The 15182-nt window shown below is 36.0% G+C and overlaps 1 protein-coding gene across 3 annotated transcripts in view; it reads right to left on the bottom strand.

The window, feature by feature from the left end:
- Positions 1 to 15182, bottom strand: part of tub (TUB bipartite transcription factor) — a 69335-nt gene that overhangs the window by 32281 nt on the left and 21872 nt on the right. The window contains exon 1 of one of the 3 annotated variants that reach the window (XM_088611912.1): positions 1821 to 2180. The exons of the other annotated variants lie outside the window; for them this stretch is intronic. Coding sequence (XP_088468038.1) covers positions 1821 to 1858 — 38 coding nt within the window. The 5' untranslated portion in view covers positions 1859 to 2180. Of the gene's footprint in view, positions 1 to 1820; positions 2181 to 15182 lie in introns of those variants that run through there. 3 annotated transcript variants of the gene reach the window in all.

Raw genomic sequence — 15182 nt, 5'->3', positions numbered from 1 at the left:
ATCCAAATGTGAATCACTGCATTTATGTTATTTATTTATACAAGCACTATTCAATTTTATTTGCTTACAATGCATAACTCAGCTTTATGGCCACAATTTTAACATCTGTAATATTCCCCTTATTTTTAGGACAAACTATGCTTTTAGAAATATTGAAACACATTTGCAAGTCAAATGAAAACAGTGAAATTGGTTTGATTGTTCACAGCTTAATATGATTATGGAGGTTCAAGTAGGACACTGCACCCACAGCAAGCTGCTACAAACATATAGAGGTTAATTCTACTGAAAACCAGAAAAAAGGAAAAACATTTTCTTCAGGTGTAACCAGGTGAGAGGAATTAGCCTATACTTGTAACTTGATTAAATACTTCAAAGTAAAAAAATGACAGAAACAGTGCTCTAGCAGCATTTGTGCAGACGAGCTCTTAGGCAATCAAAGCTCCATTATTAACCATGAACACCAAAGAAATGAATAATGCATTCAAAAACCCTTTTAAGAACATAAGGAAGGTTACAAACAAGAGGCCTACGTATCTTAGTGGGTTGCTACAGCTAATTCAATCCAATAGTTTCATCCAATCATTTCTTTAAAAAAGCCAGGGCATCAGTTTCGACAACATGGCACTGTCTGCTCCGCATGCAACCCTGATGTCTTCATTAGACATAGCAGCCTCAAACACTTAAAAACACCAGGTCCAATACAGCTTTGCTATAGGCAGCCATAACAATATAGGCAGCAAGCAGGCTTGGTAACTTATAGCAACCAGCAACCAATGAGAAGAGATGGAGCAGAGTAACCATGGTAATGGGGGATTCTCCATAGAAGCAGCACCAGAAGCACGGCTCCAAATGCTATCAACTACAGCTACACCTTACTTTTGCACCTAATATAACACAAACTGTTAATTGGTACAGAAATTATGAATTAACCTATCGGGCCGGAAGAAGCCAAACATAACCCTAATTTATGCTATGAGGAAAAGTAAGAGTTACCATCTGATTATACACAGGCAAACAAAGTCTGACCACTCTTCAGTCTGTTTAATGCTAAAATGATTGCTTAAAAAGACTAAATGAACAAAAGAAAAGCTCTTTGGGGATCTGCATGTTTCACCTACATTTGTACAAACAACTAAAGTTAAAAAATGACAACAGAAAAAAAAACACTGCACAGAAAATTATTTATTACCATTTTATCAGTTTATTCTCCGCAAAGCCCCTTAACATTCTAGAGGAAAGAATAGGTGTACAATTGTTACAATTCAAGCAAAAATGTTATTCCTTTCAATTAAATTTGCCGTAAGACAAATTGTGACAAACAATTTACTGCAGATCATCAATGATACACTGCACAGGAAAGGATGTACATTCATGATCAGAATTCATTCCAGACTGAGAACTTAAAACCAGATCACACCTAAACGGGACATGCCCAATAAAAAGCATGAATGTTTTGATAATCTTGCAACAGTACAAAATTTTGTACTAAATAAGAATTTGTTTAGACAAGCTACACTTTTTCCAGACTCTTCTCCACTATGCACATATGTTAAATCACAGGAGAATTATATCATTACCTGAATACACACAGCATCGATTATAGGAGATTAATCTTAACTTTTTAACATACTACCCAACCTCATCTTTGCTGAGGTGTCCATGCAAACATGCACTGTCAAACACTGAAGCACATTAGCCACGCAACAGAACTTTACTCCTCTGTCTCAGAAACCACATTCCCAAACCTGTGAAGCCACAAACAGACAAAAATTACGTGCAGCCTATGGTAGCATATGCAGAGACATAGATGGCAGTACCTGTAAGGGATCCAGTCAGAGTAATGCTTAGAACTCATATCTCACATTGACATCTGCCTGAAATTTCAGCAAGACAGTCTGTAGCAGCAGACGATGATCCTTCTGATAGACCCCATGCATCCAGTGCAGCCTGACCATCCTCTGCTTCAGAAATGGTGCTTGTAAAATAGACGTCTGTAGCGACTTTTAATCTGCTGCTAGTTCCAGGCGCTAGCTACACAGGAGGCATGCACTGAACTGATGTCATTAAACTACACCCGAGATCCGGTTGAAATGTTCCTCAATCATGCATACAGAAAACACATTTTCCCTTTCTCTCTCACTCACTCCCTCTTGTGCACCTACTCTCCCTCTCTCCTGTCTCTCTCTCTCTCCGAGAAGCTTCAGCGCAGGCAGAATCTAGCATATGACCACAGTGAGTGACAAACAGGTAGCAGCAGGCCTCTTTTGTCAAGAGCCTTTGATGTCAGTGGTCCAGGGTTTTGTTTTTATTTTGCCCTCCCTGATGTTTAAGGATGCACACAGTCTGGAAAGGATAAAATGTTCTCCCTTTATCATGCTTTATTAATTCATTCCGAGTGCACGGCTCATTAGCATGGGACAACACGGAGCAGGGGTAATTTTCTTTTGATTTACCTAAGTGTTCCTCCTAAACAAAGAAAGACAGAGTGTAATGTAAAAATAAAATGCAGCATATTCTGTGCTAGTAACACATCTACAACCCCTCCGCTTTATTCTATGAATTAGCAGTAATGTGTGATTATTGTTAACCATAAAAAGAATAATGATGGTGACGATGGCGAAAAGGTCCAATGTTGTATTTTTATTGTATTGTATTGTATTTCTGCATGGGTTATTCTGACACTTTAATGTAGCAAAACTGAATAAAACTAAAAACAAGATTGATCCCACAACAAAACAGCAAAATGCTACTGACTGTGAGGTCAGGAAAGATAGCAATATGCATTAAAAAATGAAATTCAGAAGTTCATTTGCAAGTTCCCATTAATCTCCTCTTTCTGCAATTTTACTTTATCCTAGCATGATTGTGTTTACCAGTGTGCAATGTTTTTACAAAAAGTAAATCTAAAAATATGTAAAATGTGAATGCTTATTTAAAATGTTTTTGTAAAACATACAGTACATATTAAATATTAAATAAGCATCTGACAAATATTTTATTACTGGGTCTTTTAGTTTTGACTACATACTGTACAGGCATCTTACAAATGAGATTTAAATCGATGACCTGCTGTCATCACTGTGCTTTAAATGCTTCACGTTTTATTAAATATATACTGTATAGTATTTTATAGTTTATTAAGGAATACTCCATACAAATAATTGCATTTAACCTACATTAATTGATTCTAATGGCAAAGACCTTCATAAATCTGAAAAATGAAACTGAAGCTCCCATGTATGAGATTTTGTTTGGCATCCTTTCCTCATCATTTTTAATAGACAAAGTATATACAAAAGCAACTATTCAATGGGAGAAGGTCTATATATTTATTTAAGCACTGATTTTAATCTTAAATGACATGCAACAGTGATGCATTGGAGAAATTATCAGTTACAGTTCATAAAGAGAAGGCACAGCGGTTTGGGGTGATTTATGTTCTTGGCAGGAATTAAGGAAAAAAAAACTTACTTTTACACTTTGCATTCATGTAGCTATTGATTTATTGACTTTTTTCCCAGATCCATTCTAATTCTAACTAATTCAGCAATGTCTTTGGTGAAATCACCCTCATATTTTATTGTGCTTCAAAATGAAAATCATTCATTTTGAATTCAGTATCTCTATTTTGTTGTTCTTATGTGTAGCCTGAATACCCCAGGTTTCCCACTGTTACATAATGTCACTTTTATATTTGCCTGGCAGGCAGATCACCAAATACTTCCTTGGTACAGGTTTAGTGTGTGGTTTATCAAATAAAAATGACTAAGATCATTTAGAGGGCTCTTCATTGACTATATACTCTTTTAGAAATGGTTGGAAGGCTTCAGTTTCTGATCAGTGAGCCCACATGGAAATTCATTCAGGGATCATTTGGAAATGATTAAGTGCAATGTTACTGCAAAATAGATTAATTTCTATATATAGAACAATAAAACTTTTGGTTTAGGAGAACTAAATTAATTAAATAAGTTGGGAAATGAATATATCAATGGAATGTTTTTAAGTATAAATGTCCTGAACTTGAGCACCTATAACCCAAATGGGTGGGAGTTATAAGTGCGAACTGTAAAAAATACAGAGCTGACTGGCAAGTCTCCTGACTGTTAGATGTAAGCGGCAGGTGAATGAACAGAGTCTGCCCCCATTCCAAAATCTGGGTTAAAACATTTGCTTTACATGTTTCCATGCTGAAAAAAATACCTCAAGAAAGAAATACAGTACACCCTCAGTGAAAGTCAAACTTATCAAGCCAAGTGAACCAAAACGATTCAGAGCAAGAACATTACTTTGAGTGAGTCAATCCTATAGAAAATGTTGGAACAAGTCCAACAGCAGCAATTTAGAAGGTTTAGTCTCACCATTAACATACCTGTCCTAATAGAAAGACTTAATAGGCCACAGTGAAAATGTACTCCAAGCTATATTTCAATATCTTCCTGACTAAGGTAAGATCACTTTATTGGCCATATACAGTACAATTTCTTGTATTAGGAATTTGTCTTTTCACATACCCCAGCTTGCTCTCCATGAGACACAGACAGGGAGAGAAGCTGGGGGTCAGAGTGCAGGGTCAGCCATTTATAAGGCGCCCCTGGAGCAGTTGGGGTTAAGGGCCTTGCTCAGGGGCCCAATGGAGTAGGATTCCTCTGCCGGCCGCAGGATTTGAACCGGCAACCTTCCAGCCACAGGTGCAGATCTTTAGCCACAGGGTCACTGCACCGCCCCCATGACTCCATGGCTCACAAAGCAAGGTCAACGTATAGAAAGAGTTGGTCATTGTTTTGGAAGAAACATTTCTCTCAAACATAAAGGATAAAAATTGAGCTTCAAACAGAATACTATGTTCATTCCACGAGGTTCCAATCAATTCTGACTTCATGACAATATAATTTGCTGTCATTCTGAATAACCACTCTTCCTCTCATCTCTTTTTAAACAGATAAAGAAGGAATTCTCTCAGAAACAAACTGAAAACAATTTATTCATGTAAACGTTGAGCACAAGATAAAATCTTTTTTTCACTCATTATTTATTAACTGAAATTTGATTTACTCCATCTATATATGTATAAACTAACACATTGCTTTAGAGGTATTCACTGTGCTACACGTGTTTGTGCATGACAATCCAGACAAATAATTTTAGTTTCATCTTAATCTTAAAACTCAAGATTGTTATTATGAGGAGATAAACTATCTATTTTTTTTAATTTAAAGACATTACATCATTACTTACAAAAAATTGGTTTTTGACCCATCTAGATATTTGAACATAAGTTATCTAGTGCAGTACTTCAAAGCCTGAGCACCAAGGTTAGCTTAACAGATTCTGAATTTACTATTTATAGAATCTGTCTAAATTATTAATCAGTTATTGCAGCTTGATTATGTTTTGTAGGAGTAACCTACAGTTTCATTTAAGAAGATAACCAGGGGCATGTGGAGAAAAAAAAATCTATTGTTCTTCAGAGAGGAAAGTGCTTTCTAGAAACATATTCATTTACTGATGCTATTGCTAATAAACACAGATGGAACCCCTGACCATTGGAACCTCAGTATAACCTTAAGCAATAGTACGGCAACTGCAGTTTAATTTAGCACCTTTCAACTAGCTTAGATTTGTTTTGCCTGTCCCCCTCAAGCATACGTGCCAGTTGAAATGTCACAAAGCTGAAAATGTTCCTGCGACTGAAAACTATTATAGCTCACCACGTTCTATACTGTCAGAATGCACCTTTGTAATAGACAGCCAATGTGAGATTTTCAGGAATCACATCATGCTCAATGGCCTAAACCACAACAAACTTTAGTTGCTCAGTGAAAGGGATTGTTTTATTGGTCATTTTACTTTGATCTTTCATTACAATTCAGAGATAAATCACGTAGTTGGAGCTGTAAACCTGGAAGACAACAGTTTAATTAAAAAAAATAGCTTCTAGATACACAATGCACCAACCCAATCTGGATCAGGAACAGAAGATTTTGTAAAGAGGACTGAAAGTTATTACCATACATTATTGCCGACCTCATTTTGGGGGGCGTCCTTTCATATATTGTGTATTGCAGGTGTAACTGGGCAGGTACAGTAGGAGGTATGGATCCTGTGCAGGACTCAGGAGAGAGGGAGACCATCAATCCAAATCGCTACGCAAAAACGTATTCCAGGAAACAAGCAAGAAAGACTACTGAGAGGGCAACAATCCAAAACGCAAGACGAAATCGAAAACGAGGAGCAAGCAAGAAGGTCAGATACCAAACACAAACTAGTAAAGAACATACGCGCACTCGGGAGCTCGAGGAGAATCGGCAATAGTGAGCAGGGAAGTGAGGAAAGAGGGGAACTGAAGCAGTGACGTGAGTGCATGGTGATACTGTAGGTCAATTAGTTGCAGCATGAGCGTTTGTTAAACACAGGGTTTTCTGATCCTGGTCAACATGCCCCCAGTTTTGGCTAATTTGTGTTCCAATTTAGCTCCTTTACTCATTAACTATTTAGAGCTGTAAAATATGTTAAATATAAATATTCATATTGTAATGTCTCATTTCCATGCATTCCTATATTCATCATTTGCCAAGGAAAACAAAGAGAAAGGGACCCCCAAATTATTACACAAAACAATATATACAGCTTTACATTTACTATACTTTCTGGACATTCTTCCATATTGCTCTATCGCTGGACACTAATATGATCTAAATTAATCTTCTTTCATCATGAAAATACCAGTACAGTAATGTCTTTGACATTACATGCCAGTTGAGTCCATAAACTACTACTACTTTACAACAAACTATGATTCTCAGTTGTATAGCTGCAAGCTTTGCCTGACTATGTATGCAGATACATAGAGTATATATTTAGGATTCTGGTTAAAGCATCATGAAAAAGTAAACAGGTCAGCTGTTCCAGGACTCAGTATATCTTACAATTAATTATAGCTACAAACAATGTACAAACATTCTGAGGATTTTGATAATATAAAAGATAAGGGCAGAATTTAATAAACAGGAAGCAGAGCAGGCACATTAAGTGCTATACTATACTCATGCAAGAAGTCCATAAGATAAGTTGGAGTTAGACCATTCAGTGCATTATAAATGAGCTGAAGAAAACATATTAAGAATAAAGTGTTCAATTTCATAGCAAGCTAGTTCACTTTACACATAAGCCCTTATAGGCTGATGCAGATCAGTTTTAGCTAGCACATAAATCACTGAATTCAAGACATACTGACCTATTTAATGCCTCAGCGGATAACCCAGCAAGCAAGGAGTTACATTAGTCTAATCTATTCTAGTCTAATAAAGTCAAGTAAAAATATTTCAGTATCAGACAGACAGAGGAATGGTCAGTTATTAGCTGGGTGGGTGTCAAGATTGATAACAGAGAGCCCAACGTAATGTAACTGCCTCAATTTCTGAAAACCCCAATCTGTTTCTGGAAGCATATAATCTTGACAACAGTTCCTAAACACTAATGAAAGTGCTGATGGAAATGCAGTTCAACACTAGAAGTGAATGAAAAGTGCAGATTAGAAGGGATTCTTCATAGGTTGAGTGCTTCAAAATACACTCCCCACAATCACACTGATTGCATTACATATTCAAGGTCCGACTCCAGATCGTTGGAAACATCTGAATTTTAATTTCAATGGGGAATAAATAGTTTTTTTTCCCACTCAATGATTGGAGATGAGGTCACTGATACTTAGGGATGGCCTGGCACCAAGCAAAGCTAGATAATTATTCCATTAAGCATTGATATATTTTATATACTGATTTATACATGCATGTTGAATTTTCAAGAGCTGATCCTGTATTTTCCGATCTCCCTTATACTAAGGGAAAGTGCTTTTAAAGTGGAGAACAGAAGAAACATTTTACACCATGTGCTGTGGAGGTCTAGAACAATCTACACAACCACGCTGTTCTCATAGACACCTAGTCTTCTTTCAACAAACAGATGGATGGGGTTCTCACTAGCTACCAAGTTAGCCAGATAGGCAGAATAGCCTCCTTAGTTTTTAACCTTTCTTATGTTACTTTGATGAATAAGCTACTAGCTATCATATGATCAGAATGGAGCACACAAGCTCCTCTCATCTGTAAACTTTCTTATGCTCTTAAGCTTCTTCACCTATTTAATGCAGCGTAAAATCCTTCATTTGTAAAAGCATCATTGAAGGCATAGTTGCCACAATGCATCTACTTTTTACCATTTTGCCTCACTGATTTTTGGAAAATAAAAACATACCTTTCAAACAGTGCTAACCTTCTTAAATGACTCTTCTATATTATGCTTAAAGGACACAATAGGCTTTGTACTTTAACAGTTAAAGTATAATAATTTGTTTTCTTTTTTTATCTGTGCTTCTATAAAAGATAAATATTGCAGCACCTCTATTTTCTGTGGTTAAATTATTTATTAGAAACAACTTATTTAGAATACCTTCTGAAATAATAGAACCCTCATTAAAAATGTAGAAAAAAAAGCTTTTTCATCTGGTAATTAGGAGGCTGGTGATGGTTACGGCAACACGGTTGCTGTAATTCTTTGCAAGTATCTATAAATAGTCCTGCGACCACTGTCCACAACCAAGAACAGAACACCTTCGCGCAGGGCGAAACTCGCAAGCTCAAAAAGGAAGCAGACTGAGATGTCAGATGCTGTTTAGCATTGGTTTTGTCTGATGTCTTGCAGTCCCAGGGTGACATTCAAACATGTTTCACACATTAAATGAACGTGCTCCCAGAGAGGCTGGAGATGTTCAGAGCGGACACCATTTAAATCCCACAAAGAAAGCATTATCACCACAATGGAACAACTTCGGTTATTTTTAAATCTCTCATTTCTGGTTTCAGAAATAAAGAAAACCTGCAAAACCAAATGTATCCAAACAATATTGTAGAAGTGAAGAGAGGAGCTCTTTATGTGTGATGGAGATCAAAAGTTTAGCTGCTGGCTACATTAGGATAGCAGAGAATCCTGGAAAGTAGCACACCAATCTTGGCAGACCCATGGGGTAGCAAAGTGAATATTCATTGAAGTTTCCCTGCATTTATTTTGCTACTGAAAGCCATATTAATTAGGTATTTGAGGCCAGGAATATAAATAATCACTCAAACCACTCTTCAGATACTGATAACTCAGAAAACAAATGCTATTTTGGGTCAACTAAGGGAGCTGAGATATTAAGAGACCAGGAGACTCCTGCGGACCTTCAGTCTAACTTACTGAACTGAAACTCATAGCGTTCTAACATTTTAAAGATGACACAGAAGTAATACTACTATATAAGGAACATTCAAAATTCAGTCATCACTAACCATGACCCTGAGGAAAGATCATCATTAATTCAATGTAATTTTCCTTTATAAACAAGGAATAAATAAAAACATAAGTAAGGTTATAAATTAAAGGAGGGGAAATTTGGCCCATCTAACCAGTTTGATCATTAGCAATTAAGTGATCCAAGGATAATATTCAGCCATTTTCTGAAAAAGTAGAATGAGTATCAGCTTCAACAACATGGCTGAGAAGATTGTTCCACACTCCCAAATTAGGATGGGGATGAGCTTTTGTTTCCAAAGAAACAGAAAACAAGATCGATATAAATAGAATAATTAGTCATGGTAATGTGCAAGACAGAGCAATCAAATATTTACAGGAATGGCTTTTGAAAAGAGGCAGGAAGCCCAAGTCACTCCAAAATAATGTAGAAAACAGAAAATGTAATCTTTACAGTCTATGTTACAAGAAACAAATAATACCAACAACAGGTGTCAAATTAAACTGAATTACAGATTAAACAAGCAGGTTTGGTTATATTTCTTCTCCTGCTGTACTTACAGGTATCTTGTTCCATTCTGGCTCCACTGTGGTCATTACTTTAGATACAGCGATAGAAAGAAGAGATACAAGCTATTGCTTCAGGTTTGTTCTTCCTCATAACGACCTTGGACCTTGTCATAAATCTGACAAGTGGAGTTTTTTCATTACAGTCACTTTCTCCAAATTAATATGTAGTATTCAAACATAGTAGTTTGAATAAACTGATGGGGTCTTGAAAGCAGTTAAGAAGTGGGAAATGTTCTGATGCATGACTATACCATTATGACTATGGATGTCTTAAATTAATATTAATGATAATGGTAAAATTACATTGATATTTTCTAGAGAAAAAAAGGACCCAGTGATACTGTATGTACCTGGTTATTCTGACAATGTACTTAAAAACACTGAAGATAATTCACTTTCCACTGCTGAGTAGAAGAAAAAGTCATCTCTAAAGATTTTGGGGAGAAATGTGCCCTTGCATTTGTTTTACAAATAATTTTTATAAAATTTTATAATTTGAGCAATCAGTCCTAATTCATTCAAATATTCAAACGCATGCTGCAGTGAAGATGAAAATGTTTTAGACATTAATAGAAGTAATTCCACACAATTTAGTCTTCTGGGGAAGAACAAATTATTACAGATCACTTCCTTGATAATGGATATTTTTTTTTCCATGTTTCTCACAGTTCAAGCACTGAACACGATCATAATTGGGGATCAATACAATTCCAAGCAACAGCAAACACTATTTAGAAAGCAAGGATTTCTTCATACTTTTTGCTTTTTCCCATGGTACAGTAAATGTGACACATTCTTTGCAATTTGCGTTTTTTTTGTCGAACATTTCGGAAAATATTAGAGCAAATAAATCTAATTCTTGCTTGTGTTTCATCCAAGAGGTATTGATAAAACCATAGACAAGACCCCGAGTCCTCATCATAATCGTATGAATATTTTTGAGAAAGCCATCTTGAACCGTCATTTTCCACCAAAAAAAAACTAAGGCAAATTTGAAAAAAATTGGCATCTCTTCCTATAATTTTCTTTTTTCTCTGTAATGAATTTATTTGCATTAGCTTACACCATCTTTACTGTTATCTATTATTTGCCACAAAAAGGAAAAGGTACTCAAGGAATCCAAATCCTTGTTTTGCCATTCAAAGCATGGTTAAGCATCTGATTTTATATCAAAGTAAATTTGCCATCTACTGTATAGATACTGCAGCATCTTTTAGTGTGCAATCAGCAAAGTGATTTTTTTTTAATGCTGTGGGGTAAGCAATGTGAGTACTTATATCTCACTGTGGCTGTAAAGTGTCCGTGTTGCTGCTGTATACTTTGTATTAGTAATAGTAGGGTATAACTGCAAACCTCCAATGGCCACAGAGATGCCAAAATGCTATGTTATGGCTCTTTCTAGTATTCCTTAAAAATACAGTGCCTACATCATGTCTTCACTCACTTTGGTACTTTTCATCTGTATCTGCCAAATGGCTAAAGCCACGAGCCAGCTGGCCTGAAGCCCATGTCCTGAATATGAAAGGACACTCTCATAATGACATGATGAAGACACTAGGGCGCAATAGCTCCTACACTAGCCTGCAGTGGATTCTCCTTCTGTGTATTACACACTCTGAACAGTGGGCTAAACTAACAAACCTACAGCACCCTAATGTACTTCATGTGCACCTAACGCTCACACATGCTAATCTGCAGTAAAGGAACACATTCCACACTGAAAAGTGGAAAGAAGAAACACAGTGTTTCAGCTCCTGAGTCTTCTTCAGGTTTGAGGGAGAGAGAGGAAGAAATCAGGGATATAAAGCACAGGAGAACAAAGGACAGAGCAGATGGGAAAATGAATGAACGGATTAAGTCCCAGAATTTAACATATTTAAGCATACGTAAGCAGGACATGCACTTCATTAATTAGCACAATTAAAGTTTCAAAACACGCCAATTTACTCAGTTACTTAGTAAGCCAGGTTCCTTAATCTTGATAAAGGTAAATGAGACAAAAGTAAGACATGCAAAATAACTCTTCATGTACATATTGTATTGCTTTGCAATTGTTGAAAAGCAACCCCTTACAACAAATACAGATACTGTATATACAGGTGTCTGATGAATGTCAGAAAGAATTCTGATATCTCAAGCAGAGATATGGCTCCATCAAGAATGTTAAGGTCATGCCCTGTGCGTCAATAATATAAATAAAACATGATTTAGATGGCATTTCTGGTGTATAATAAATGCATAATAAATGTCAGACTGAATAAAGCCATAACAAAGTATCCTAGAGAGAGAATAAGATTAACTACCTTGACAAAACAGGGGAACTGGCTGTACAGGCAATTGATAGTCTCCGAAATGCTTATAAAAATGTCAGCTGAAGCATAAAAATGTGTTTGTTTTCTGAAGAAAATCTGAAGTGTGTGCTCTGAGACCACTTTTTCCATTCATTCATAAAACAAGCCTGCCTCCCTCTCTGTGTCTCCTCAGTCCCGGTGTCCTAGTTTTTGAATGTGCATCACCCAGTAAAGCCACTCATTCTGAATGCCGATTGATTCCCTCAGCTTCTGCCACACAGCTGAAGAACCATGTTTCACTTGCTGGAAAGCCATGAATTTAACAACTGGCATTTCTAGCTTGAATGAGTATGTCATCAAGGTAAAGTAATGCAGCATTATCAAGGGCAAGAAATGTTCAGAACCACTAGACCACAGCTGCGATAAAATCATATCAGCACTCAGGGGTACAGTACCTTTTGTTTTTACCAAGGCATTTTACAAGTCCATCATCAAGTACGAGGTACTGTATGTTACTTTTACTCGGATCCCAGTTTTAATCATTCTTTTGTAATCTGGGCCTAAATCTGGGTTTAAAACTGGACATTGAGCTATGATGAAAGTATTCTGAAGTTTGCTTTAGATTCTTTCCCTATTCTTTCTCCCCCCACATCACGGCCATCAGATGTGCAAGACGCAGCCAGTGGCAAGCGTGATGAAAACACCTTCCAGGGCTGTCAATCTCAACTGACAGGGTCCCCTATATTTTTGGAAACAATTTTTGATTCATGTCCCCAGATCGCACATTGAGTCAGATTTCCAAGTGTTTCTTCTATTTTTTACTCTCAGTGGCGTGTTTGCCTTTTCATGAGCCAAGACAGAACCATGAAGACACCACCAGCCAGCTGGAACTTCTTTTTTTTCCCCCACTCACCAATATGGCTCACCAATATGGCTGAAGGATTTTCCAGACTACAGCAAACTGCACTGAATGTGTGAATGAACCATTGTAAAATTGTGTCAAAGATCAAAATGTTATAAACGACAACTAATATATATGTATGTGTGCACTTTTTTAATTTTCAAATTAAAAAAAGCTATACCCTTCACTAGATATGTCATAAATTTCTATGTCTATAAATACTTGGTTGTCTACTTTTGACAAACCTAAACAAGCTGAAGAAAAAAATCACATTCTTTTTATTTGATGCATTTTCGACTGGGTGTCTCTGAAAAAAAGAAATATGCAGTATATATATATATTGAAATTAGATTTATATAATGTCAAATTATTCTACTGGATTTTGGTACTGTGCTGTTACAGTATAAAGGACAGGAAATATTTGTTTTTAAGGCATATCTTTGTATTAAGGTGTCATTTGATTTTTTTCCAACTTTTTGTCAATAACAGACACAAGTTCCTTATTAAAGGTTGCCATGGAAATTTCTCACAGCAGTACAGTCAGCAGGTACTGTTCTATAAATGTTGCCATGGCAGTCATATTAAGCAGCACTATGGCCATCACAATGCTGGCATTCATTGAGGTATCCTTTCCTACTTTAAAACTGTGGGACAAAATTGGCACTTCCATTTCTCAGAAAGATTTGTGTAATAGCTGACACATAGGAAATGAAAGGACTGAAATCCCTTCAAATGCTCTATGATTGAATTTGGATCTAATGATCACTTGACAGCAATAGGAAACGATAAAAAGACTTCTTTATTAAAGTGCACATCATACAGCAATTCTTGCACTGCATAAAATCAATTTACTGTGGATACAAAAATAGTTCATATAGAATAGTATATTGTTTAAAATACTGGTCTGGGATCTCCAGTGAGATTTCTACTTACTGTACTGTACACAGCAACTTAATTAATTCAACCATTTTTAATCTAACATTCATTTAGTTTCTTGCCTAATAAACACATTACCATTTCTGACTGCTGTTAATGAAACGTGTTATAGCATTTCTATTACAATGTGAGATGTTACAATCTGTGATATCTCACATCATATGAATCAAGAAAAGATTTGGTTCAATGTTAACATTTACAGAACCACTAAAAGTGTGTCTAACAGGTATGGATGAATGAAAAATAGTCAAAGGATAAACAAAGTTCTTAGCAGGTTTCTGACATGGATGTGATAAATACATTCGTTATAGCAACCATCAGTTAAATGGAGACAAAAAGGAGACAACACCTGTGTGCCTCATTCTCCTCAGACAGGTGAGTTACTATACACTTCTCCCATTTAATTAGCGTTTGACCAAAGTTTTTAGAGTTTTAGTACCAAAAGGTAGTTCAAATAAGGCTTGTATTGAACAGGTGTCCAGTAAATCTTGTTCCAGACTTTCTAGCATTTATTGTTTTTACAGGTGCTTTGCCACATGTGAGTCACAACTGGTCTCTCTCTTCTGAGCCTCCAGGTTTCAATGTTAAAGAAAAACTATCACCACAGGTCTCTTTAGGTGTCCATCGTTTACAATTCATTTAAATTAACCTGTCAGAAAGTTGTTTTACTATAAAAGTAGATAAAACGTTAAAGTAACCATTCGTATAATGAAAAGCTTTACAGTATTGATTTCAGTTAAATTATTCAAATGCACAATACCGTACATTTAATTAAAAGCTAAACTATACAAATCAAAATGTCTTATTAATTCCGTTATTAAACATTCTAATACTGTATATCTTGCTTTAAAAGACTGATTTATTTGACCTCTTGCACATCAATCAATATTCAACAATAACAATTTTAATGAGCACATCAGCAAATAGAACTCTTTTCACACCAGCTGAATTGTTCTCAATTGACTAAACCAAAAGGATGAGTTTTATTGCAGTGACTTTTGTTCTGTCGATATTGAATGACTGCAGCTCCATCTAGCTACACCTAGTGGTGAATGAAAATAAAAATAGTCTTCTGATCAGTTACTGTTCAAATTTCATGAAAATGCAGCAGTGTCCATAACAACTGTTTTAAACTGTTTTTTTTATATGGAAAATGCATGATATTTCACCTGTTTTATTTCAGTAGAACA

This window comes from Lepisosteus platostomus, chromosome 18 (assembly GCF_059453375.1).
Source record: "Lepisosteus platostomus isolate fLepPlt1 chromosome 18, fLepPlt1.hap1, whole genome shotgun sequence".
Taxonomy (NCBI): domain Eukaryota; kingdom Metazoa; phylum Chordata; class Actinopteri; order Semionotiformes; family Lepisosteidae; genus Lepisosteus; species Lepisosteus platostomus.
Note: the sequence above shows the minus strand (reverse complement) of the source record. Positions and strands in the feature narration are given on the sequence as shown.